This window comes from Aspergillus saccharolyticus, assembly GCF_003184585.1.
Source record: "Aspergillus saccharolyticus JOP 1030-1 unplaced genomic scaffold BP01scaffold_11, whole genome shotgun sequence".
Classification (NCBI taxonomy): domain Eukaryota; kingdom Fungi; phylum Ascomycota; class Eurotiomycetes; order Eurotiales; family Aspergillaceae; genus Aspergillus; species Aspergillus saccharolyticus.
In genome coordinates, this window is record NW_020290621.1 from 375,901 (window position 1) to 399,070 (window position 23,170).

A 23,170-nucleotide genomic window follows, 5' to 3' on the forward strand; every position below is an offset into this window, starting at 1 on the left:
TCTGTCACTTCTTTACAATCTTGATGATTGGATCAAGATCAATTCCATCATGGTACGCAGCTGCTCACTCGTGGCGGACGACTCGTTCGGGCCAGTCCTCGCGTGTCCAGCATCCTTTGACTTCACGCTACTGTTCGAGCAAAGCATTCTGTCCATCGGTCCATCGGCGGTTTTCCTTCTCCTGATCCCTTGGCGGATCTGGTCGCTCTATCCTGCAAACAGCAAAACTGTCACAAACAAGGCCTATTGGCAAAAGTTGGTCCGTCGTGCCTTCACCTGTGGCCTTAGGGACATCAGGTAACAGCTAAGCTGATTATTGATAGGCCGTTGCGCTGTGCCTCGTCGGCCTTCAGACTGCGTCAGTGGTGGAATGGGCACGTCACAAATATTTGGTCAAGACTGCCCTTCCGGCCATAGCTCTGTCGCTAGTCGATTCGATATCAATAACTGCTTTATCAGCAATTGAGCACGATCGCTCAGTACGCCCGTCATCGCTCTTGAGCGTCTACCTTATTCTGTCAACGCTTTTCGATGCTGTGCAAGTACGCTCACTATTCATCCGACACTACCCATCCCCATTGCCAGCACTAGCTGCGGCAACCGTCGCACTGAAGCTTCTTCTCCTAGCACTGGAAAGCCAAAGTAAACGCGCGTATCTAAAGTCAGCATTCCGTACCACACCGCCCGAGTCGACCAGTGGGATATTAGCTCGCACTGTCTTCTGGTGGCTCAATCGTCTTTTCATGAAAGGATTCCGCAAGCTCCTGACGATCGAGGATCTTTTCCCGACGGATAGAGACTTGAGCTCGACTCGTCTAAGGGGCAAGATTGGAAGCGCATGGAGAAAATGTATGAGCCTGCCGCGGTGTTCCGATCATGGCATCCTACTGACTGTTTTGCCTGCAGACCAATCCAGCCACACACGGAGCCTGATTTTCGCGACCACGACCAGTCTGCGTTGGGCAGTCCTTCGGACAGTATTCCCGAGACTCTGCCTGATAGGATTCACCTATGCACAAACATTTTTCATCCAGCAAGCAATCGAGCATTTACACATGCCCAACACCCAGAAGACGAAGAACGAGAACTATGGGCTGATTGGGGCTGCAGCACTCATCTATGGAGGAATCGCGGTATGTAACAGCAGTAGTAGGTCGGCTGAGAGGCTAACTGAGCATAGATCTCAACGGTGCACTACAAACATCAACTGTTTCGTATGATTACAATGTTCAGGGGCGCAGCCGTTGCATTGATTTACGACCACACTATGGTTCTGGCGGACGGATCCCGCGATGACTCGGCTGCTGTTACGCTTATGAGTACAGATATTGACATGATCGCACGGTCTTTGGAGCAGGTCAGCGAATTGTGGGCTCGGCTGGTGGAGATTGCGATTGGAATCTGGCTGTTGGAGCGGCAGCTGGGTGCTGTTTGCGTGGCGCCAATTCTCGTGATTCTTCGTAGGTGTCCTCCCTCTTCCGAATTATCCTTGGACGTGTCTGAGACAATTCGTTGCCAGTATGTACATCAGCTCAAACGTATATGGCAACATTTATGCCTGCAAGGCAGAAGGTTTGGGTTGGCGCTATTCAGCGCCGGGTGGGCATCATTTCCACAGCACTGAAGTCGATGAAGAGCGTCAAGATGCTTGGTTTATCGGAGATTCTCGCCGCAACACTTCAAGCACAGAGACAGCGGGAGTTGGATCTGTCTAAAGACTTTCGATGGTTGATTGTGTGGCTGAACGTCGTTGGTAAATATCTGACTGTATCCTTGCGTGCAGCCGCGTCCACTGACTGCAAACAGCGAGCTTGCCTCAGATGTGTGCTGCCCTCGTCACATTTGCAGCTTTCGTGATTCGCGCCAAGATCGATCATTCGGAGTCGCTGTCGACCGTACAGGCTTTTACATCGCTTGCTATCATCAGTCTCATCACAACCCCGGCGCTGCAGCTTCTGGCATCAATTCCAGCTGTGACAGCCGCTTTGGGTGCCTTTGACCGCATCCACAAATTTCTCACTTCTCCTACCCTAGATTCCTCACCGGCAAGCAGAGGCTCTGGCCCTGAGAAAGATAGCAATGACATTCATGGGTCAGTGGTAGAATTGCAAATGCTGGCACCCAAAGCACATTCCGACCAGGTCGTTCTGCGGATGACAGATGCCTATATTCGTCCGGTCCCTGAATCCGACTTCTCCCTTGCGGAAATCAACACGGCAATCAGAGCCGGCACGGTCACAATGATCATGGGCCCTGTTGGGAGTGGAAAGTCTACGCTGTTGAAAGCAGCGATCGGTGAATTGCGCTGTGAGCGAGGAACGATCACAAAAGCATGGCGAGACGCTGCCTACTGTAGCCAGAACCCCTGGCTTCAGAATACAACCATTCGGAATAATATCTGTGGCTATTCAGAGCCAGAAAAGGAGTGGTATGAGCGGGTACTACGGGCGTGCGCTTTGGAGCAAGACATTTCTCGCATGCCGGAGGGTGATCAGTCCGTGGTCGGTAGTGGTGCCCTCAAGCTGAGCGGAGGACAGAAGCAGCGTCTTGTATGTCAACAGCCACTTATTGCCACGCCCCACTGACCAAATTCGCAGGCAATAGCTCGAGCTGTTTACTCGAGGAAAGAGTTTCTGGTGCTTGACGATGCCTTGAGTGCTGTTGACATGAAGACGGCACATCGTGTCGCCGAGGCCTTGTTTGGTCAAAATGGAGTCTGTCGACAGATAGGTACCACTGTTATGATGGCAACTCATTCAGGTCAGTACTCGCCTCCAGATGATGTAGTAACCAGGTCTAAATCATCTTTCAGATCACCACTTGCGGTTTGGAGATTCAATCCTCATTCTAGATTTGAGTGGACGTATTCAGGAACAAGGTTCTGTGGAGAGCTTAGACCTTGCCTCGCAAGTGCACCCATTCGCAACGGAACCCAGTCCAGGAACTTCAGAATCGCGACCCGATGACGAAAACAAACCTGTCTCCACAAAGAAAGTGGAAACCCTGACTGTTGATGATATTGCCGATATATCTCGCCGCACGGGCGATGCTGCAGTATACACGTATTACTTGAAGGCCATCGGATGGCGCAGCACATTGGTCGCTTGTGTGATCATCATTGTGCACACATTCTCCTCCATCTTCCCTCGTAAGCAACCCATCCAACACATTTGACTCTGCTGACTGGGCTTCAGAGATATGGTTGGAGCTGTTCACAAACAACAACGGAAAGAATGCTGCCCAGTTTATTGGTGTTTACGTTGTCCTTGCCGTGGCTGCCTCAGGCTCACAAGGGCTTATGATATGGTAGGCGCGTCATTGCCATCCTGTATGCCAAGCTGATTATTCCAGGCAAATCATGATCAGGGTCGTGATCAAATCAGGACTAGAGCTACACAGGGTGCTTGTTAAAACCGTAGTTGATGCGCCGATGCAATTCTTCGCTAGTGTGGATTCTGGCGTCATCCTAAACAGGTTCAGCCAGGACATGACTCTGGTAGATGCTGTGCTACCGACAATGGCCTTTGGCACAGTACTGAGTAGGTTCAACTATGATTTGGAACCACCATGAAGCTGATTTCTTTCAGGTGTTGCACAATGCTTCGCCCAGATTGCCCTAATCTCACTGGGTTCCAGCTATATGGCCGTCACGATCATCCCGTGCTTGCTGGTGCTATATTGCGCGCAGAAAGTCTATCTGCGTACTTCCAGACAACTGCGGTTCCTCGACCTGGAAGCTAAAAGCCCTCTTTATACGATATTTATGGAAACTCTCGAGGGCCTTCCCACAATCCGGGGGCTTGGATGGCAACGATCGTTTGTGGTCGAATGTCTACGCCGATTGGACGAGTCGCAGAAGCCATACTACCTCCTCTACTGTATCCAGCGATGGCTCAATGTTGTCCTCGATCTTTTAGTTGCTGCACTGGCCGTGATCCTGATTGCCCTAGCCACATCGTTGCGAGACTCAACTGATCCGGGCAAACTGGGGGTGTCCTTGACCGCGATTATGGCTTTCAGTCAGAATTTGCAAGAGGTAGTGACCAGCTGGACTTCTTTGGAAACATCACTGGGTGCAATCGCACGGACCAGGTCCTTTGAGATGAAGACGCCAATCGAGCATAAGCCCCGGGAGACCGTGAAACCGCCACCTTCATGGCCGGCTGAGGGGAGGATTGAGATTACCTCTCTTTCTGCCTCATACGAGTAGGTAACCCACAATCTTCTGTGAGCCTTGGTAATCTAAGTGCAATACGACAGCGGAATCACGCGAGCATTGGACAACGTATCCCTCAACATAGAAGCCGGAGAAAAATTGGTCGTCTGCGGACGGACAGGAAGGTACGTACCTGGTAATCTAGAGCGTATATGATTGGGAGGCTAACTCACATCAAGTGGAAAGAGCACGCTCATCTCGGCCATCATGCGCCTGATTGACCCTCAAAGCGGCACGATATCAATTGATGGACTCGACATTTCCACCATTTCGCGAAATGTGCTTCGCTCGCGCATCATCGCGGTTCCTCAGGATCCTTTCTTCCTCCCAGGCTCCATCCGCTTCAACCTAGACCCAGCCGGTCGTTTAGCTGATGCAACTTTGATTTCTGCCTTGGAGAGGTGTAATCTTCTAGCCGTGGCCACGTCTCGCGGTGGGTTGGATGCAGAATTGACAGCCTCCTCATTATCCCAGGGCGAGCAACGACTCTTCGGGTTGGCGGCAGCTCTGCTGCGTAAATGGGATCGAGACCATGATGAAGGCATTGGAAGTGGCAAGGGCGGTCTCCTGATTTTAGATGAAGCTACCAGCGGGACGGATGCTGCGACTCATGGGTTGATGCAGCAGGTGGTCGATAGTGAGTTTGGTGGGTATACGGTCCTTCACATCTCGCACCGGACGGAAACGATGGGCGTTGTTAATCGGGTGGTTGAGATGGCGGATGGTCGGATTGTGAGGGCAGAGATCCAGAGTCATTAGGTTTGTTGTTGTGGGTATGTGCTGTGACTGCAAGATTCATAGCATCTTGCGATTAGATCGTCTAGTAGACTTGGGTAAGTCATAACCGGATAGGCTATATGGTAGAATGAGTTGGAGTGGAGGTGACTTGAGAATCTAGCGCCTTGTTATGACATGTGACATGTCATGTAGACAGGTTCCGTCCATTAGACCAGCCACTCAATCTCATATCCGATTGACCAAACCTGTGAAGAGACTAAGGTAATTGTAACTGGCTTAGCCCTAATACCTTACCTCAGACTCGTGCAAGAGTATCCGCCCGGAGAGGCCAAAGCCAGCGGCGATGGCTCCGCCTACGATGCTGTATTCGGGGGGTTGATCTGTGGTAGACCAGGCCGGGAGATATACGGAGTCATGTTCGGGCTGGGTAAGTCCTAGAACCCTCAGAGAGCTAACTTGGGATGGTAGATTGGATACTCTCGCGGGCTCAAGCGACAACTCGATCTCATATCTGGTCACTGACTAGGTAGCCAGTTTTCTTCTCGAAGTGATACATTCCGAGACTGACCATCAGTGCCTCGGGATGGAGATTCCCGTGTTCTGTTCGTTACCGTTACGATACACGATAACAGAAAAGTGGGGACGGGCCGGAAGACGGGGAGGAGTGGAGCCGAGCCGTACCTTATCGGATCCTCTTTGTTTCAATGCTTGTTCTGGAGAACCACGTGATCTGAAATAGATTCCGAGGCCACGCAGGCACTACCTGCCCATTGGAATCGGAATTCGAGAGTTGGGATAGTAAATGGTACAGCAAATGGAATCACCAAGGTATAGAGCTTGACACACGATGGTAACACGGTCTGTTATGAAAAGCCCGTGAGACGAAGGGCTTCCAAAACAGCCGACACTGTAAGTGATAATCAAAAGTCATAGATGTCCACTTAGTGGATCTAGATAATTAGTGATACTTGTAGAGTCATATATCTGATAAGCTCAAGATGTACTGACGTGATAGAAAGTAGAACAGTGGAATCCCTCGGGCTTACTCCGAAGCCACGCAGCCGCCAAGCTGCTCTAAATCAATAGTGCATGAGTTCACCTGCAGCCGTGATGGCGTTATTCCCCCCTCCCCCACCTTCCCCCAACCCACAAGCATCGAAGGTATTTATTTCTAGGACCCAGGTGGCAGGCGAAGCAGGAAGAGCAATCCGCAACGACACCAAAATACACGAGCTATGACGGTCACTTTCCAACCCTTCGACGTTCCTGGCGCCCAAACGGTGCATGGGAATGCCTTCCCCTACGGACTGCAGCTCCACTGCCCGGATACAGCCAGCGCTGGGGTGCCCACGGTCGATGAAGCCGTGATCGCCCTGACCTCCTTGGCCGAGTCCGGCCGGCTCTCCGAGCTCTTACAGCGTCACGGGGCCGTGCTCATTCACGGCATCGGGCATCCCGCCGCGGAGACATTCGCTCGCCTCATCAACGCCGTCGAAAACGCCCGTGGCGCCCATCCGTTCGTGCAGATCGGCCTCGCAGGGAAAAGAACCCTGGTGGCGGAGAATGTGTGGACGGCCAATGAAGGACCGTCGGATCGTCGATTCTACCAGCATAATGAGGTAAGGGCTCGCTTCATTGAGAAAGGGGATGTTGGGGGAGTGGTGGTTGACGAGTCGGACTAGTACTCGCGCTACACACGCTTCCCTTCCAACATCCACTTCTACTGCGAGAAGAAAGCCCTGCAGGGGGGCGAGACCCCGATTGCGCATAGTGCATTGGTGTACGAGAAGTTGCAGGCGACGGTGCCTGCGCTTGTCCGTGAGGTCCACCAACGGGGTCTGGCGATGAAGATGGTGTTCCGGGCTCCAGGCCATGAAGGCAAGGGGAACGAGTTCAACTGGGCCGGGAAGCATAGCTTTGGACAAGAGTTCAAGCCGGGCGATGATCGCGACACGCAGAAGCGGAAGGCTGAAGCGCAGGTGCGCAAGCTCACGCCCACTTTTCGGTGGCTGCAGGATGATACGCTGGAGTTGGTCCAGCACATCCCCGGTGTGTGTTGTTGGTCCCTTGACACCTTCCGGCACGAGGCTATACCTAGCCATGCTAACCATGCTGAAGGTATTCGACGGGCCCCGGCCAGCGGACGACCGGTCTGGTTTAACGGCTTAGTCGGTCGGTATGGAATGACACGCGATCTGGGAGCGTTAGACCCGCCTTATCTGGGACGAGATGGAATGACATGTAGGTTGTCCATCACACATGAGGCCATGAAATCCATCGCTGACCGGGGGCAGATCTGCCGTGCGATTACGGCGACGGAACAGCCATTCCTGCAGAGTATTTGCAGAAGTTGGAGGAGGTCGTGAATAGTCTGGAGATTGATCTCTGTCTGGAGGAAGGCGATCTGTTGCTGGTCGATAATCTCCAGGTCTCGCACGGGCGCAAACCGTGGACAGGCGAACGGAAAATCCTGGTGAGCATGTGGGAAACAGATCAGTCTCCAATGGAAGCTTTCTGAAGGATTGAGCAGAGAGGCTGGCGATCGTTGACGATAGTCACACAGAAGTAGCAGAAATAGCGTGCCTACATGCACGGTGGCTCAATGGCGTGCGGCATCCCAGTGATCAACACATCTTAGCGTAGCTGTGAAGCGCGTAATCCCCGTCTGATAAACAACAGATAAGAACCCCCGCACGCACCTCCGGAGAAAAGCCATCATCCAACACCCATTCACATTCACCATGGCTGTGGTTGCACCTCTCACCCAGCCCGATATCCAATATCATCCCGACTGGGACAAATACCAGGCGCGAACCGCCCGACGCAAGACCACCGAAGATCTCCCCAGCGCAGTCCCTGCTGGCTTTCCCATACAATTGGTCTCTGACCTGGTCTGGGAGGGACGAGAGGTGGAAACTCGCGATGACTGGTTGGTGCGCTTGAGTGAGACCGAGCTGGACGAGATCGATGGCGCTTTGCAGAGGTTCAGAGGTGCTACAGTGTAGCGACCATTCTGAAGCCCTAATCTCACCTCACCCATTCCTTGTTCATCCATGCCCAACTAATCACAATATCCTCCACACTGCAGCGCACAATCTCCCATGGGGCGCAATCGACCAATCCACCTTGCCCCTACCGACCCTGCATGATCGCCTCCGACAGCAATCAAAAGAATTGCACCAAGGCCGAGGGTTCTTCGTGCTCCGGGGCTTCCGCATCGACCACTATTCGCGTGCCGATAAAATCATCATCTACGCCGGCGTCTCCGCCCACATCGGCAACGTGCGCGGACGACAAGAAGACCAGCGGTTCTCCAACGGAACCGCTCTCGTTCTATCGCATATCAAGGATCTCACTGGAACGACATAGCGCCGCGCTGGATTTCCAGAAGGGAGATGTGCAGTATATCAACAATCTGAGCATTTTTCATGCGCGAAATGGGTTTCGGGATGAGCCCGGCAAGGAGTATGTTGCGTTGCCAGGAGGAAGAAGTGGGATATCGTCTATAAGGATGTGCAGGTTGACGAGCAGGTTTTTCCTCTGGAGCCGCGGTCGCGGAAGACGGTTGGTGCGTGAGGATATGTTGTAGATATTATCTCCGGTGCAGCTATCAGTAGCACCCCATACGGCCATTCACATTTGTCCGTATTCCAGGGCTTGATCTCGTGGAGTAGAACCTGCCAACACTGCTTGACCAGGGTCAGGGTGAGGCAGTAGGAGACCCTTGCTGAGCGACAGGCCGGTTGTCAATCAGTGGATATCTCGACACGACTAGCTCCCCATCAGACTGAACCAGGGTCTCGTATTTCACTATGAAATATTGCGATGAGTCACTCCGGGCTTGATGCCCCAGATACTCAAGTAGTGGACACGGCGATCATCACGGTGTCGGAAATGGAGTCAACGAGGCTTCAAGCCACCCCACAAAACTATTTGCTGCCCCCTCCATGGGGGTTTCTTCTCGCAGCAACTGGCAGATCAACGTGGCTCCTCTCAGATGTAATGATATCATTGTCCAAACCTGCATCGCGTCGCATTGGTGTTCCAGTGCTTATGGTGGGTGCTAATGGCCACAGAGGCTAGGGTTCATGCAAGCCACCGACCAGGGGGGGATATATGTTTGCTCAAATCAACGAGAAGCCTCGCTCAGCCATATGACCAGACAAGGCTGACATGCAGAATGAACTGCCCTCCAACCGTTTTAGACAGTGGGGGGATGGAGCGATAACTGGGGGGGGGGAGCGAGGCAGTTGAGCACGCGTCGAGCACGCGTTATGGCAGAGCGAGCCCTATTTACTGCTTGTTTCCCCCGTATCGTCTCTCACGATTCTCTGCTGAAATTCGCCCTGAAATCCTACTAACATATATTCGAAGCACTCACCTCCAATCATCATCCTATCGAGCCTTTCCTCCCTCCAGAAGAAAACATGTCTGAACGAAGTTTCCAGTCCGTGAAATCCACACCCTCCCAATCAAGTTCTACCACACTCTCTGGAGCATCCTCTCGCAACTATGCTTCGACCCAAACCTCACACCCAGCTCAGAGCCCCACCGCAAGCACCTTGAGTCGGCCCTCAAAGAGCCCCCGAGTCACCAACAGAAACAAAAGCGCAGCTTGCCCACCACCACCGGCAGGTGTGCCTCCGCACGTCAACACGATAGGTCCCGAAAGACGCCCGAGCGGCTCCCAGGGGTCGTCCGACTTTGATGGAGTGATCACAACTCTGAGGGTCATGAAGGAGAAATCGGATGCTTCCGAGCGTGCACAAGTCGCGCATATCACGACCTTATCGGCGGAGCTGCGAGAGGAGAAGAAGAAGAACCAGGAGCTGCTCTTGCGGCTGGGCGGGCGGGACCAGACAATAGCGGAGCTGCGTGGGAAAGTCAAGACTGCGCATGAGAAAGTCGAGACTGCGCATAAGAGTGCTCAGAAACTCAGGGACGAGCTCGGGGAATGTGAGGCCAAAAATCGGGTGTTCCAGGGCCAAATCAGTGAGCAGCGCGATCGGATTGCGGATCTGAAGGTCTCGTGCGAACATGGTTTGGATACAGTCAGTCGACTGCAAAAAGAGATGAAGGAACACAAGGTGACGGAAGAGAAGAAGGGGAAAGAACTGGAGAAGAAACTGCAGGCGTCCGAGCAGAAGACAGTAGAGTTGGAACAGGCGCTGACGCAGCAGAAGACCCTCGCAGCCGAGGAATGCAAGGCTCTCCGAAAACAACTAGCAGACACTGAAGCCCGGGAAGACCTTCTGAAGAAGTACGAGATAACAAGAAGGAATGCACGCGAGGCAGAGAGGAGAGATCTGGCAAGGCTCAGACGCCAGCACGATGAGCTTCAACAGAGACTACACACGGCACAAGGCGTCATTGATACCTTGTCCCTAGAGAAGGAGATACTTACACGCGAGAAGAATGAGTCGTTGTCCCAGAGGCTCGAAGAACAGGTGCACAACCTGCAGGCAGTCACGAATCACAGCCGAGAGAGTCTTCAGCAGCACAGGGAGAACCACAATGACCTTCTCGCGGGATTTCTCGCCTCGCTGGAGCATATACTGGGGGATACCCTCGGGCAGCAAGACCACAAGGCGGGGATCGCGGAGGAAACACTGGCAGCGCTAGCAGACATTCAACACAACTCGCTTTTGACTCAGAGCAAGGTTCAGGACATCTCGACTGGCTTAGACGAACGCTTCCTCGAACTGAACAAGAATGTTTGTCAGACCATGGAGAATATCCTGGAAAGCCGGTTGCATCCTTTAGAGTCCACGATGGAAGAGATCCACGGGCACCTTCTCAGCAAGGACGATCGCAATGAAAAAGCTGCACTGGACGGCCTCGAATGTCCCTCAATCCATGGCCTGATGGGTTTGGTAGAGGAATATGAAGCCATGGATGACCACGCCGGCAAAGAACCCGCAGAGCCGACGGCTAACCCTAAGAAGTCCTATCTCTGTGTGAGAATCCCTCTGGCTTCCACCTCCTCTACCCAAGATGTCTTCACCGATTATCAACCGGATTGTACCGATGAGCTGGTCTCCGCCACGGCCAAGGCGACGAGCACGACTCAAACTGGCGTGGACGGCAAGCCCATAAAAAGTCCGGATGAAGTCTACAGGAGTGGTTCGAATGTCGACTGGGTCCGAAGAGCCGGACAACAAGACAGAGCAATGTCAGTGCCCAGCCCCCTGATGTCCAGAAACCCCTGATCATTGACGAAGCACTGATTGATGAATGTAGTCGCATCTCCCAAGGAAATCGTCACAAAATTATTCCCTTACGATCTTTTCTCTCTAACATCCTCTATTGATCGGAATCACAGCGCGCTGTGTAGTCATTTACTACGAACCCCTCCCTGGCCATCGATTTACACTTGGCCGAAATGTATGGTCAGAGATTTAGAGCAATGATGACAAGTCCATGGTTAATGTTATGAATAGAGACTGTATTTGATATGATGTCTGTCTTACCGACTCCTGTACCTCACCATGTACTATGCTATCGCAGAATCGTCCACATAACCGGAAGAAAATCCCCACACATCTGCTCAAAATCAAACCGAACAACTAGTCTGACCACGGATCATACCCCGTATCAGGATGAGGCCACCCGCAATCCACCGCAATATCCTCCCACCGCAACACCTCCGACTCATCGTCGTCATCGGACTCCTCGTCCACCTGGATCGACGATCGGAAGGCCAAGCCACTGGCCTGAGCTACCACCCTCTGAGCTTTCTTTTGCTGCATCCTCTTCCTCGTCTCTGCGGCTGCCTGCTTCCTTTGCAGCCGCTGGTTCCACGTCCGTAGCGCCCACTCCTCCAGAGCCTGCGGATACCGCAAACACCACACCACCACATCCCGCGTGGCGTAGGTATCTTCTAAGGCATCATGACCCTTGCGTCCCACCTGAATGTCATAACCCGCCAACTCCTTTGTCAACGTCTTGAGGGCCACGAGAGGAAGGCTTGAGGCCGTAGCCGCAGCCCCCGCCGCGGCAATGGCTTCGCCCGTGAGGATCTGCGAGTCCACCACCCGCGGGTGTATGATCCCCAGGGCATTCAGATCGTTCTGCAGGGCGTGGCCGATCAGGACGGTCTCCGCGTCGATATACTCCCACAGCGCTCGCCGTGCGGCGACCCACCCGCGCAGGGCCGTCCCGCTCTGGATGGCTGCGTCCATGACCGCGGCGGTGATGCCGCTGTAGCGCGTTCGGTAGTTGGTGATGCGCCCGCTCTCCGGGTAGACGTATCGGTTGATCAGAACCTTCCCGGTGAGAAAGTCGACGGCGGCCAGCGAGGCGAGATGCTGCTGGCCGCGGGTGACGCTGACCATTTCGCAGTCAATCACGACGGCTTTGTGCTTGGTGGCGTGAGATAGAGGTGATGCGGGCGCGGGGGTGGGTCGAAAGTGATAGCGAGGGATGGAGTGCCTCCATGGCTTGTCTTTGTGGTTGTTTGCGGTGGTGGACATGATGAAGCCTTGCGCTACAAGACGGGTGGTGGAGTGGCAGTGGGACTGAAGCTGAGGGTAGCGTACTGCTTGCTCGGACGGTCCGAGAAGGGCGAGTCGGCTGTTGTTGTAGGGGTGGTTGGTGAGAACGTTGGCGATGGCTAGTTCTGTTGCTTTCTTAGCATTGGTTACGTGGCTAGTTTTCTACGACTCAAAGAAAGGCGGTTCGTACCTGGGTGTATACTGTTGGACAGTCCCTGGAGCACTGGACGTGTATCTGGCACGGCAGCTGCCAGGGGCTCGGGTGCATTTGCAGTCGGCCCTGAGACTGCAGCGCCCGTCGTGTCTACAGCTGCCGACTCGACGTTTGCCTTGGGTTTCTCATGAATGACGCTATGCTGTGACAGCGCAGCCGAGTCCTTGAAGCCCTTGGTGCAGGTGGTGCATGTTACCTGCGAAGCCGTCCGTCGATGACTGGCCTGGTGATTTATCAACGCGTTCTGACTCGCAAACTGCCGGTTGCACGTTGAGCAGCCCCATGGTTTCTGTTGCTTGATGTGTGCAGCTTGATGCTCTGTCAATGCTTGCGTACTGGCGAACATCTCGTCGCACGTTGCGCAAGGTAAACGTTGGCGAGGCGCTTGATGAACATCCGCATAATGCTGCTGCATGCTCTCCTTGCTACCGAAACTCCTCTGGCAGCCCTTGCATAGAATTCCATGCCCCACGTCCTGTTGATGTTGTCGCAGATCTTGTATTCTCTTGAAGGTATTCTTTTGACACACGGGGCACGAGTACTTCGCCGCGGGTTTCGACTGCGCAGGGGGCGCCACAACGACAGTGGTAACCATTTGATAGAACTGTGTATGAAGACAATAGTTGATCCGGTTTTCCACGAAAGATTGCTGCTTAAAAAAATAGACACAGAGTTTGGTGTGCTGTTCTTTCGGCTTTTATGTCCGCTCCAGTCTTCCGGCTGTCTGCGCCACAACAGCTTGCGCCATACATACAGTAGTTACGCGCCAGCCGGAGAAACGGCGCAGCACCACTGCATGCATCACGCACCTCTCCGCAAATCAGTTGATGTTGAGTTCCAACACTGCTAGGAAGTTGTAGGTCCGTGTGGTTTGCCGGTCAGCTTTCGATCATCCCAGCGTATGGATTGCACTGCCTCCTCGTTGGGTCAGCAGGGTAGCCTTCGTTCAGCCTTGTAGGGGGTAAGGTCATGTCGCTGTGGACATTGTCGAGTGTCCTGTTTAGAACAAGAGGCGCCAGAGACGATCAAGGAACTGTGATGATAAGGAATTATCTCGATTTGCGACCGCGGAGTGGTGACGATGGCATGCAGTCTCATACTGTAGTTTAGCCCTAACAGCGGGTACTGGGAAATGGGCGACTAACCTCATCTTCCTTCCAACCATCCCAATTTCATGGAGTATGTCATCTCATACTTTTGAAGAAGAGTCCGCAGAAGGCACCCGTCGACATCTTTTTTTCCTAGCACAGGAGTGCTCGAGCACCTCAGTGGTAGTTGCAGTATAGGAACACGGTGTCTACTCTAGAGACAAGACGGTAGGGCAGCTTCAAAATCCTCTAGTATAGACTGCCCCGCGGGTCAGTCGGAGAAACGCTTTTATTCTCTCCGAGTAGCGGTAACTGACTATCTTATACACCACGAGAAAGAAACACCTTGTAAGGATAGCCGGCTTCTTACGAGGAGGAATTACCATGCAAAGACTGCATTGACTCTGGCTATGTATTTCCTTTCGGTCAAGCCGTTATGCGCTTCAATACATCCCATCCCCCGCGTAAATTACCGGTGATTCGTGACATGGTAATATACTGTAGTACACGGCGACGTCCAGGCAAACTGACAGATGGTTCCTAACCATACACAGCCTAGCGGCGGAAGACGGATTCCGCGGCGATAAGCTCTGCTTCCCGGGACTCTCTCCGGAGTATAAAAGCATCACAATGAATCATGCTGACTCCCACACCCTCGCTCCCTTTCATCTCAATTTGCACCATACACTTATCATGCAGGTTCCTCTCCCCGCCACAACAGTTCGAGTCGCCGTGACCCAGGCGGAGCCCGTGTGGCTCGACCTGGACGCCACCGTCGCGAAGACCTGCGCTCTGATCGCCGAGGCCGCCCAGAACGGGGCGCAACTGATCAGCTTCCCCGAATGTTGGATCCCAGGCTATCCCGCCTGGATCTGGTACGCTCATCCCCCACTTTCTTACTCTCTCCACCAGTCATACTAACAACCACCCCTAGGACCCGCCCAGTAGACATGACCCTCACCACTCAGTACATCCAAAACAGCCTCACCGTCCCCTCCCCGCAAATGCGCACCATCCAAGACTGCGCCGCACAAAACCAAATCGCCGTCGTGCTCGGCTTCTCCGAACACATCCACCACTCGCTGTACATCGCGCAGGCGATCATCGACAGCGACGGCACGATCCTCGCGCACCGCAAGAAGCTCAAGCCGACGCACATGGAGCGCACGATCTTCGGGGATTCCTGGGGGGATTGTCTGGACAGTGTGGCCGACACGACCGCGGCGGGACGCGTGGGGGCGCTCTCGTGTTGGGAGCATCTCCAGCCCCTCCTCAAATACCATGCGTATGCGCAGCGCGAGCAGATCCATGTGGCGGCGTGGCCGCCCTTGTTTGAGGCGGACGAGGGTGGGGATGCGTTGTTTTCGATGTCCAAGGAGGGTATGCTATGCTAGGCTAGGCTAACCTTAACACCTCCCTCTTCCTTTTCCAACGGATGTATATACTAACATGTTTCCCAAACCCTTGGGCTGGGCTGCGACAGGAACCATCGCGCTCGCTCGCACCTACGCCATCGAATCCCAGTCCTACGTTCTGCACACCACCGCGGTCATCGGCCCGACGGCGATCGAGAAGATGCAGACCAGCACCGGGGCGATCATGAACACCCCCGGCGGCGGCAGCTCGGCGATCTTCGGGCCGGATGGGCGGATGCTCTCCACCCCGATTCCCAGTACGGAAGAGGGGATGCTGTACGCGGATTTGGATCTGCAGGGCCCGATTCAGAAAGCGAGGGCGTTTGTGGATGTGTGTGGTCATTATAGTCGGCCGGATCTGTTGTGGTTGGGGGTGGAGAGGCGGGAGGGGAGGCAGCATGTTCGGGAGAGGGCAAAGCAGAGGGGGGAGTAGCGTCTGTATCTTGTGGGCAGGGGATGTACAAGTAACGAGCAACCTGCACGCATATACAATTCAAGTAATAAACGGCAAACATTCACAACCCTCTCTCTTCATATTCCTCTCCTACTCTTGAATAATTCACGACCGCCTCAACAAATCCCACCCATCCGCCCACCTTCTCACCCTCTTCCCCCACACAAACAACGGCACGCTCGTCAACATCACCCCAACACTCAACGCCCCAAACGTCGAGAAAAAAACCAGCGGCCCATGCTTCCCCAAATAGTCATTCCACACGAACGTCAACCCAAACGCCAACGCACTTTTCATCAGCTAGAATAACACCCCCCCCGACCACGTCAGCACCCAAACAACAGGGCAGGGGAACAGTTTTGTTTCGAAGATGAGCTCAAAGTCTTCTTACTTACCATAGCCAACCCAAAAGCATCCCCCGCGCGCTCCGCACAGACATCATTCGTGTACGCTACAATCCCCGTGCAGCCCATCCCCACGGCGAAGTTGAGGATCGCCATGAACACCCCGCACACGACCGCGGAATCCCCCCGCTCGGTGGCCGCGCCGAGCCCGAAGGCGCCGACCGCCATGGTGATTGTTGCGGGGAGGAGGACGGGAAGACGGGATTCGGGATCGACAGTTCCTGGGCTGTTGGCGGGGGGGTGGGATGGAGGCGCAGGTGCAGGCGCACGGGAGAGGAGGCGACGGGTCCAGTCACATAGCCATCCCCCGAGGACCGTCCCCAGCGCGGACCCGATCCCCGGGGCGAGCCCGGTCAGGTTGCCCACGGCGATGGTGCTCATGTTGTAGGGGGGTGCGGTGAAGATCTGCGATGCTACCGCGCCCAACAGTATGGTCCAGGTGAACGTGACCGACCACATGATGCAGCCCCAGAGGACCACGGGGTGCAGGAGGATGGCCAGCGGGGAGACCAGGGCCAGGCTGAGGGCTTGCAGCTTTTGTGTGGTGGTTGTTATGGGGACGGTGGAGGCGATTGCGACGGAGGCGGTGTCGTCCAAGGGCACTACGGACTGTTGCTGCTGCTTTTCCGCGATGTCGACCTCGGAGGCAGACTTCGTATCGATCGTGTCTGGTGGGGTGGTAGGGATCCTGTCATCTACAGCGGCAACACCACCATCCATACGAACGGTGGTGGTGGTCGTCGTCTCGGGGAAGAAAAGGATGGTTGCCACCAGCACCCCCCCAAAGAGAATCGCCTCGAGCCAGAACGCCCAGCGCCAGGAGAGACTGGAGATGACATAGCCGCTGATGACCGGCGTCAGGTTGACGCAGACGATGAAGGCAAAATTCCACAGGCCGACTCGCACCCCCCGCTCGTCTTCGAGGAAGACCTCGTTGATGGAGGATGTTCCCGCGAGGGAGAGGAACGCCCCCATGCCGAGTCCTGTAGCCCGGACAGAAGCTTAGTACTGTATGTAGGGCGTCAGAGGGGGAAGAGTTATCCATCCTACCTTGAAACACCCGCGATGCAAGCAAGGACGTATAGGATCTGGAGGCAGCCGCCCAGCAGCATGAAGCCAGCACCAACAGCGTAGTGCACAGATACACCGGTCGCTTGCCAAAGCAAGTGGCCAACGGAGAGCAGACGTAGGAACTCACCCCCAGGGCCATCACCAGACTCCCATTTAACAAGGTCACGCTGGTCAGGCTGACCTGGAGGTCTGCAGCCACGACCACAAAGCCCGGCACCAGCACGGGTCCTAGGGTTCCATCGGCACAGGAGCCCAGGACTATGGTAGCGAACAAAAGCTCCTTTCGCACTCGAGCCCATTCACTCGAGGCCACCGAAGGAGGTTGTAACCCCAACATTTTATCAGTGCACAGTGGTAGTCTGGCGGGATTGATGATTGATATCAAAAGTATGAAAAGACAGGGTAAACTCCTCAGCCCAGACCAGTTCAGCTGCAGGATCCTGCACGGCCGATATATACTTCGTGTACAGGACATGCGGGGAAATGCCGCTAATACAACGATCGAGACTGCCTTCTACTGGTTTTATCAGGGCGGATGTTCACCTTCCGCCGTCTGAATGGGCTTATCGAAGGATCAACGAGGGCTTATCATCGGCACAACCCCGTGTGGCACTGGATGGATGGATTCCGCTCGCAGCCAAGACCAATACGGCCCGGTATTATGGCCGTTATGATTCGTCCAGGAGCATTTGGGGAGACCTCTCGAACAGCTCTCATTGGTATCAGACAGGGCTGCTTATCCGGCCAGCTCATTGGTGTCTACGGTACGGGACTATGTTCAGACAGGAGTGATTATCAGCAGCAATCGGTGATTCCATGAATGGGACAGAAACTAGTATGATGCTGGATTTGCTATTAGTCATGCTGATTGCTTGCTTGCTTGATTGGCATTCTGGCACGGGATGCATTGACTGAGAATCTTCGAGATGGAACATTGTACGCGGGCCCGGGTAGAATAATTAAAGATCGATGTCAGTCGTATGGAAAGCTCTTGAGCATTGTTCTCTTCGTAATGATTAGTAAATGGCCGATGAGGTGTGAACTTTAGGAAAATGTGTCCTCATATAGATTGTAAATTACCAACCTCGTCAGCTCCTGTGTAGTAATCCTGGCGAGCTATGTTTCTACTGCTCTGTATGCCAAACTCTTCTAGTGATACTGCTGAGTTTCAATCCGCCTGGTAGCTTTTTATCCATTGACCTAACGGCATGCACACCACAAAAAATTACCAATGTGTCTGTTAACCAGGATTGCGTTCCTGTGCAATACCGCATGCGCAGCTCGTGTCACAAGATATAGCTTCAGTCAAGTCTCTGTATGCTATGAGAGGCCCACGATCTGGCTTTGTGGGTCAAGGGCTAAATTGTTTCATCAAAAGCATTCTGCTGATACACCGTCAAATTCAAAAGGTCAAACCCGGTTTCATGGAAGATGTCCGGAAATATGCTAGGGTATGTTTGCTCGTCGTGGTCCACTCGAGTGTCTTCACCATTATCCTCAGGATAGTCCGCCGATGGCCAGATAAACTCCAGCTTCTCTTCCTCTAGCACCTCTGGCGGGTCGGAAACAGGGAACCCGTGCTGCAGCGGCAAGGCCACCATGACCTGCCATCGGCGCGCCAGCTCCCGCAGCAGACGAATCGCCCGCTTTGCCTTCATCCACCGCGCCTGCATCTCCCACAAAGCATGGAAACAGACCCGGAACTGAGCAATGGATGCGCTGCGCAGAGCCTGATGCGTTGCGGTCGCATTGCAAAGGTGCGTCACGGCGGCGGTCAGCACACTGTGAACCACAAAAGGAGGGATCAGATCGAGCGGAGCAATCTTGCGATACTCGCGCAGCAGCCGCACGATCGACGCTGCGGCTGTGGACATGGCACGGACGCAAAGCTGGTACATCTTACCATTCTGAGAGGCTTCTCGGAGATAGGGTCGATGGATGAGGATATGCGACATGTGGTATGAGATGTGCAGGTAGATGATGGAGGGTACAAGGGCAGAGGTCCGACTCATTCGGACCTGGGGGCTGAGCTGTCGCCGAAAGGCATGCAGCTGATCCCGTGCATCGAGCAGGAGGCGCGATTTCTCGGAGCTGTCCAATCCGGTGAACTCAAATGAATAGCTGGATGCAAAGCAAGCAATTCGTGAGCTAGAAACTGTGGGTAAGACTCTTCTGCTTGGAGAGAACTTACATTCGGTCCATATATTGGTCATGGATGAACCATAAGCGGCATTGATGATCGAAGGCGAGTTCGTCTAGAGACGGGGTAGGACCGACCGTGCTAATGAAGGACTGAGCGTCAATCCGCCGCCACGGGAGCATGCAGTTTCTACCAAGAAGAGAGGTTGCGATTCTGTTTGAAGGACTTAGCTGCGGGCAAAGACTCGGGGTGGAGGTGGAATTGTCACGTACCGGTCCATGAACACTGAAGACCAAAGCGCTCTTAATCGTAGGTGATGCATTTCTGACTTTCGACCTGCATTGACATCGCCCCGGTTGGACTCCTTTCCATCTTCAGCAATGTGCACTGGGAGACCCAGATGTAGGGCCATGCTCGCGCACATTGCTGTATAGGGTGACAGTCAGTCACTCACGCATAGAATCACAGGAGTGCGGGCATGCTGAATACCCACAGTTGTACATCCATGCCATGTTGTGTTGCTCTAATCCCAACTCCCGCCAAGACATGATAGACAAGGCCTGCACAGTGGAGACGCTAGGCGACTGTCGACAGAGCTGCAGAGCCATAGCATCAACTATAGCTGCAGCCTCCTCCCCGACCGTCCTGCTTGGAAGATCGTCCGAGTAAACAGCGCCGGCGGCCATTGCGGCAGTCTTGATGAGTCTCAACTCAGAACTCAAGCTATCTCCGTGTAGTCGACTCAAAAGCTCACCGTCGAGAAATTGATGAATCGGATTGACGTAACGGACGAAATGATCGAGCAGATAACGGCTCCTAGCCATGACATCTACTCGATCCAGCCACGACAAACCCAACCCTCGAGCGACAGACGTTATGTCAGATACCGCTGTTGGCTTCTCTCCGCGCGCCTCCTTGCTATCCCAACTGTCTACCGGGAAGCAGAAGTTTCCCGATGGTCCCACGAAAGCCTGCTCTCCGTTGCTTTCGAGACTCATCCGCCAAATGAGAGCACTGACGTCTTCGATCGCAGTCGTCATGTTGTCAGGGATAGTGGAGGTATCAGCTTTTGCCTGAGGAGGATCCAGGCCCTGATCGAGCGGAACATCCTCAGTGACAGCAGCGGAGTCACCGGCTCGAGATCGATCCAGCTCCTCCCTAAGCATCGCAATTTGATCTTCCAACCCTCGCACATAGTCTGCGTCAAACCTACGCCTACAAAGAAAGTCAGACCAAACACACAAATCCTGTTCGAGGTATCAATACTAGTTATTGGGGTGCAGACTTATTGCGTTTCTCGGTGTTATAATGGCAAGCAACGCGCTTGACGGTACAGAGGGAGCACGCTGGTCGCAAGCCATCGCACTGAACACTTTTCACATTAGGCTACCTGAGATCATGACCCTACAGAAGTTGTCCAACACAATTTGAGGACGAGGACGAGTCAGGTGAATACCTTGCGTTTTCGTTTGCGGCACGACTCACAGGCCACCACGACGCGGGAGTTTGACGTAGGTGAATCCATCGATGCTCTATCACTCCCTATGCAGGCCTTTATCTGTTCTTGGAGTTTAGCTTGGTATATGCTTCATGAGCAGCCAGATGCAAGCTGGGATGCAATGATGGTTGTTTGATAGCGATGAAGTGAGACGAGTGTGGTTGTGATAACGTCGCCCCAGAGGCGGGGAGATCATAATGTTGCCTGAGGCGCACATCTCTGCCCGGAGTATCAGGCAACAAGACTAGGCTGAATACGGATTCCTGCCATCGGCTGCAAAGACCGGGTGAGTTGACCACCAACTGAGTTCATCTCCCACCTGGACAACTCCTTCCTCAATCTGTTTCTCCCATTTCGTGCTGCAGATGGGAACTTCTTTCTGAGGCAAGCAGGTGGATCAACTCGACTCTCAACAATGAAATGCATCGAGTCAATGCAACGGTGGAAAGTCCCGCTACCTCAAAGACTTCTTTCTAGTCATGCACAGAATATGATGCTTTGGGGACGACTTACTGGTGTATACCTCCTTGCCCATTTAAGACCTCGAGTGCCTCCATGCTTGGGGCTATCCACAATACGCAAATACACGAATATACAACATCACTGACAGCCACAGGCTCCTATTTGCACACCAATGGATGTTGAAAGCGCCTCCAAGCCACAAGTGCTGAACGGCTGGTTCACGATTATGCATTCGGTTGTGGATGCACAGTTGGAACCAGAGAATGGAGCCTATCATCTCAACGCTCTCATAAGTGTCCTTTGTCCAGAGTTCCAGTCATTCTCACAGCAGTTCTGGATTGTTTGCGATGCATGCCTTGGGAATCCCGTGCGCTGGGCCTATGGGGGCATCGAGAGCGGATTACAGCCAGATAACGCTACGGACGCTTTGGTGCGCGTCTTCTGGGGCTACGTGATCAAAATCGCTAGGGACATTTCTTACCATGACAACGAAAGACAGGCTCGGTTGGTTGACCTCATTCATGCACTGGCTCACCTCGTATCGGCGGGTGATCACCTCGGAAATTGTGGCAGTGATGGCATGGAGAACATCGACCCGTTGAAGGGATCCGTCCCCATGGGTCCCTTTCTGAGTCTTGAATTTGATAGGGAGGAGTGGATCAATAGGACCTCATTCATGGCCAGAATGATGGGGCGACAACTCAGATCGTGGAAAATGTTTGCCATCTGGGAACTGCGATCGGCCCTCGAATACCCTCAGTCCATCCCGGACGGCGTGGACTTCCACGTTGGCGTAGTGCGTGAATGGATTCTTCATGCGGGGGCGGAGCTGTATCGCCAGAGAAAGGAAGGCGTTCTTACAGAGTGTGAACAGCGCTCTACCAGCCCTGGTCCTCTTTACTATGGCAAGGCGGATCTCTGTCTGGAGCGCTGGGCCTTCTGGAAAGAGCGTCTCCTCGACCTGGCCAAGGATGCTTCACCGGAGTTGCAAAAGACTGCAGTGTCTGTGGTAGAGCACATGAACGATATTGAGGACAAGGCTCAGGGTAACCTGAAGAAGCGTTCAGCTTCCGCAGCTTTCGAGTGAATCAGGTGTTCACTGTGCTCAAGTATAGGATGTAATTGATATCCCTATCTTTGCAGAAGTCATCTTTATTATTGTAATGCATGTCTTTCTTTTCCTTCTATACTTAGACTTATGCCCTGTAATGGTGAGAAACAAGAAGCTGTATATTTTTCAAGCAGGGATCTTACCCAATCGGGGATGCGTTGCATAGAAACTGCAAGGCTGAGCGCGGGGCTTTCTTCAGCTCTCAGTCTCTTCTATGCTCCCCTCAACTCTCCACTTCCTTCATCCAGGGTTAAGTTGCATTTGAACATTGACATTGGAAACTCGTGGGATGGGATCACAAGAGATGAACTCGATACAAGAAGATGGAGCAAGTATCACCACCAGCAACCCTGCTGGACATGAAAATCTTTTATTGCACATCGCAGCGATACACTGATCCGAGTATATGGTCAGAACAATTCATTTCTCTGGCGTTGACATCAATCGAAAAATTCCAGGATATGGACGCCTCTGGACTGTGCTCGCAAGAGGGAGGTCGATTCCTGCAATAGTGCAGGCCTCACTTGAGCAGGTGCTTGTATTTCCGTCACGGGCAAAGAGTAACATATCAGTCGTGTTATTGACTACTACTGCTATGCTTTGATTCGCCCTGTGTCTCACCGTCCCTTCCATCATTTGTGAGACATACGCCGCTTGATCTCGCGATAACCCTAAATTGCTCTCCCGGCTTTGTCCGAGGTTTGCTTGAAGCAAAACCTGACTTGAACTTGCGATTCGCAAACCATGTACGGCTGTTGTTGAAAGCGTGCTTGCGAGATAATGCTGACATAGTGCAGATGCTTCTTGCGAAAGAAGCTAATGCGCATGCACAATTTCCCTCATCTGAGCCGGATCCTAATGATCGT

General features: G+C 53.5%; 9 protein-coding genes across 9 annotated transcripts; 6 read left to right on the forward strand and 3 right to left on the reverse strand.

Moving 5' to 3' along the window:
- Positions 1 to 49: 49 nt before the first annotated feature.
- BP01DRAFT_397420 (P-loop containing nucleoside triphosphate hydrolase protein) lies at positions 50 to 5,131 on the forward strand (the record flags this gene model as incomplete). The annotated part of the gene is made up of 13 exons (XM_025578505.1): positions 50 to 259; positions 324 to 849; positions 907 to 1,133; positions 1,181 to 1,460; positions 1,520 to 1,753; positions 1,807 to 2,549; positions 2,598 to 2,760; positions 2,813 to 3,148; positions 3,195 to 3,271; positions 3,311 to 3,539; positions 3,588 to 4,206; positions 4,261 to 4,341; positions 4,396 to 5,131. 13 exons carry the CDS (start codon positions 50 to 52, stop codon positions 4,973 to 4,975), a joined length of 4,305 nt encoding a protein of 1,434 aa, XP_025432198.1. The 3' UTR covers positions 4,976 to 5,131.
- Positions 5,132 to 6,189: 1,058 nt separating this feature from the next.
- Positions 6,190 to 7,472, forward strand: BP01DRAFT_381854 (Clavaminate synthase-like protein; the record flags this gene model as incomplete). The annotated part of the gene is made up of 4 exons (XM_025577327.1): positions 6,190 to 6,573; positions 6,637 to 7,003; positions 7,073 to 7,195; positions 7,249 to 7,472. The coding sequence occupies 4 exons, from the start codon at positions 6,190 to 6,192 to the stop codon at positions 7,470 to 7,472; spliced, it is 1,098 nt and encodes a 365-aa protein (XP_025432199.1).
- Positions 7,473 to 7,695: 223 nt separating this feature from the next.
- Positions 7,696 to 8,323, forward strand: BP01DRAFT_381855 (uncharacterized protein; the record flags this gene model as incomplete). The annotated part of the gene is made up of 2 exons (XM_025577328.1): positions 7,696 to 7,945; positions 8,043 to 8,323. The coding sequence occupies 2 exons, from the start codon at positions 7,696 to 7,698 to the stop codon at positions 8,321 to 8,323; spliced, it is 531 nt and encodes a 176-aa protein (XP_025432200.1).
- A 1,058-nt stretch (positions 8,324 to 9,381) lies between these two features.
- On the forward strand, positions 9,382 to 11,163 carry BP01DRAFT_381856 (uncharacterized protein; the record flags this gene model as incomplete). The annotated part of the gene is made up of 1 exon (XM_025577329.1): positions 9,382 to 11,163. The coding sequence occupies one exon, from the start codon at positions 9,382 to 9,384 to the stop codon at positions 11,161 to 11,163; it is 1,782 nt and encodes a 593-aa protein (XP_025432201.1).
- A 357-nt stretch (positions 11,164 to 11,520) lies between these two features.
- BP01DRAFT_391058 (uncharacterized protein) lies at positions 11,521 to 13,304 on the reverse strand (the record flags this gene model as incomplete). Its single annotated transcript, XM_025578048.1, has 2 exons — positions 12,638 to 13,304; positions 11,521 to 12,572 (listed from the first exon to the last, which is right to left on the reverse strand). Exons 1-2 carry the CDS (start codon positions 13,254 to 13,256, stop codon positions 11,521 to 11,523), a joined length of 1,671 nt encoding a protein of 556 aa, XP_025432202.1. The 5' UTR covers positions 13,257 to 13,304.
- Positions 13,305 to 14,409: 1,105 nt separating this feature from the next.
- Positions 14,410 to 15,597, forward strand: BP01DRAFT_415238 (carbon-nitrogen hydrolase family protein; the record flags this gene model as incomplete). The annotated part of the gene is made up of 3 exons (XM_025579121.1): positions 14,410 to 14,624; positions 14,684 to 15,129; positions 15,233 to 15,597. The coding sequence occupies exons 1-3, from the start codon at positions 14,443 to 14,445 to the stop codon at positions 15,595 to 15,597; spliced, it is 993 nt and encodes a 330-aa protein (XP_025432203.1). The 5' UTR covers positions 14,410 to 14,442.
- Positions 15,598 to 15,723: 126 nt separating this feature from the next.
- On the reverse strand, positions 15,724 to 17,430 carry BP01DRAFT_338680 (synaptic vesicle transporter; the record flags this gene model as incomplete). The annotated part of the gene is made up of 3 exons (XM_025573332.1): positions 15,724 to 15,918; positions 16,014 to 17,005; positions 17,073 to 17,430. The coding sequence occupies 3 exons, from the start codon at positions 17,428 to 17,430 to the stop codon at positions 15,724 to 15,726; spliced, it is 1,545 nt and encodes a 514-aa protein (XP_025432204.1).
- An 837-nt stretch (positions 17,431 to 18,267) lies between these two features.
- Positions 18,268 to 20,758, reverse strand: BP01DRAFT_338683 (uncharacterized protein; the record flags this gene model as incomplete). Its single annotated transcript, XM_025573333.1, has 6 exons — positions 18,268 to 19,214; positions 19,285 to 19,446; positions 19,506 to 19,659; positions 19,727 to 20,448; positions 20,519 to 20,598; positions 20,690 to 20,758. The coding sequence occupies 6 exons, from the start codon at positions 20,756 to 20,758 to the stop codon at positions 18,452 to 18,454; spliced, it is 1,950 nt and encodes a 649-aa protein (XP_025432205.1). The 3' UTR covers positions 18,268 to 18,451.
- Positions 20,759 to 21,061: 303 nt separating this feature from the next.
- Positions 21,062 to 22,280, forward strand: BP01DRAFT_397446 (DUF3632 domain-containing protein; the record flags this gene model as incomplete). The annotated part of the gene is made up of 1 exon (XM_025578506.1): positions 21,062 to 22,280. The coding sequence occupies exon 1, from the start codon at positions 21,366 to 21,368 to the stop codon at positions 22,278 to 22,280; it is 915 nt and encodes a 304-aa protein (XP_025432206.1). The 5' UTR covers positions 21,062 to 21,365.
- Positions 22,281 to 23,170: the final 890 nt, after the last annotated feature.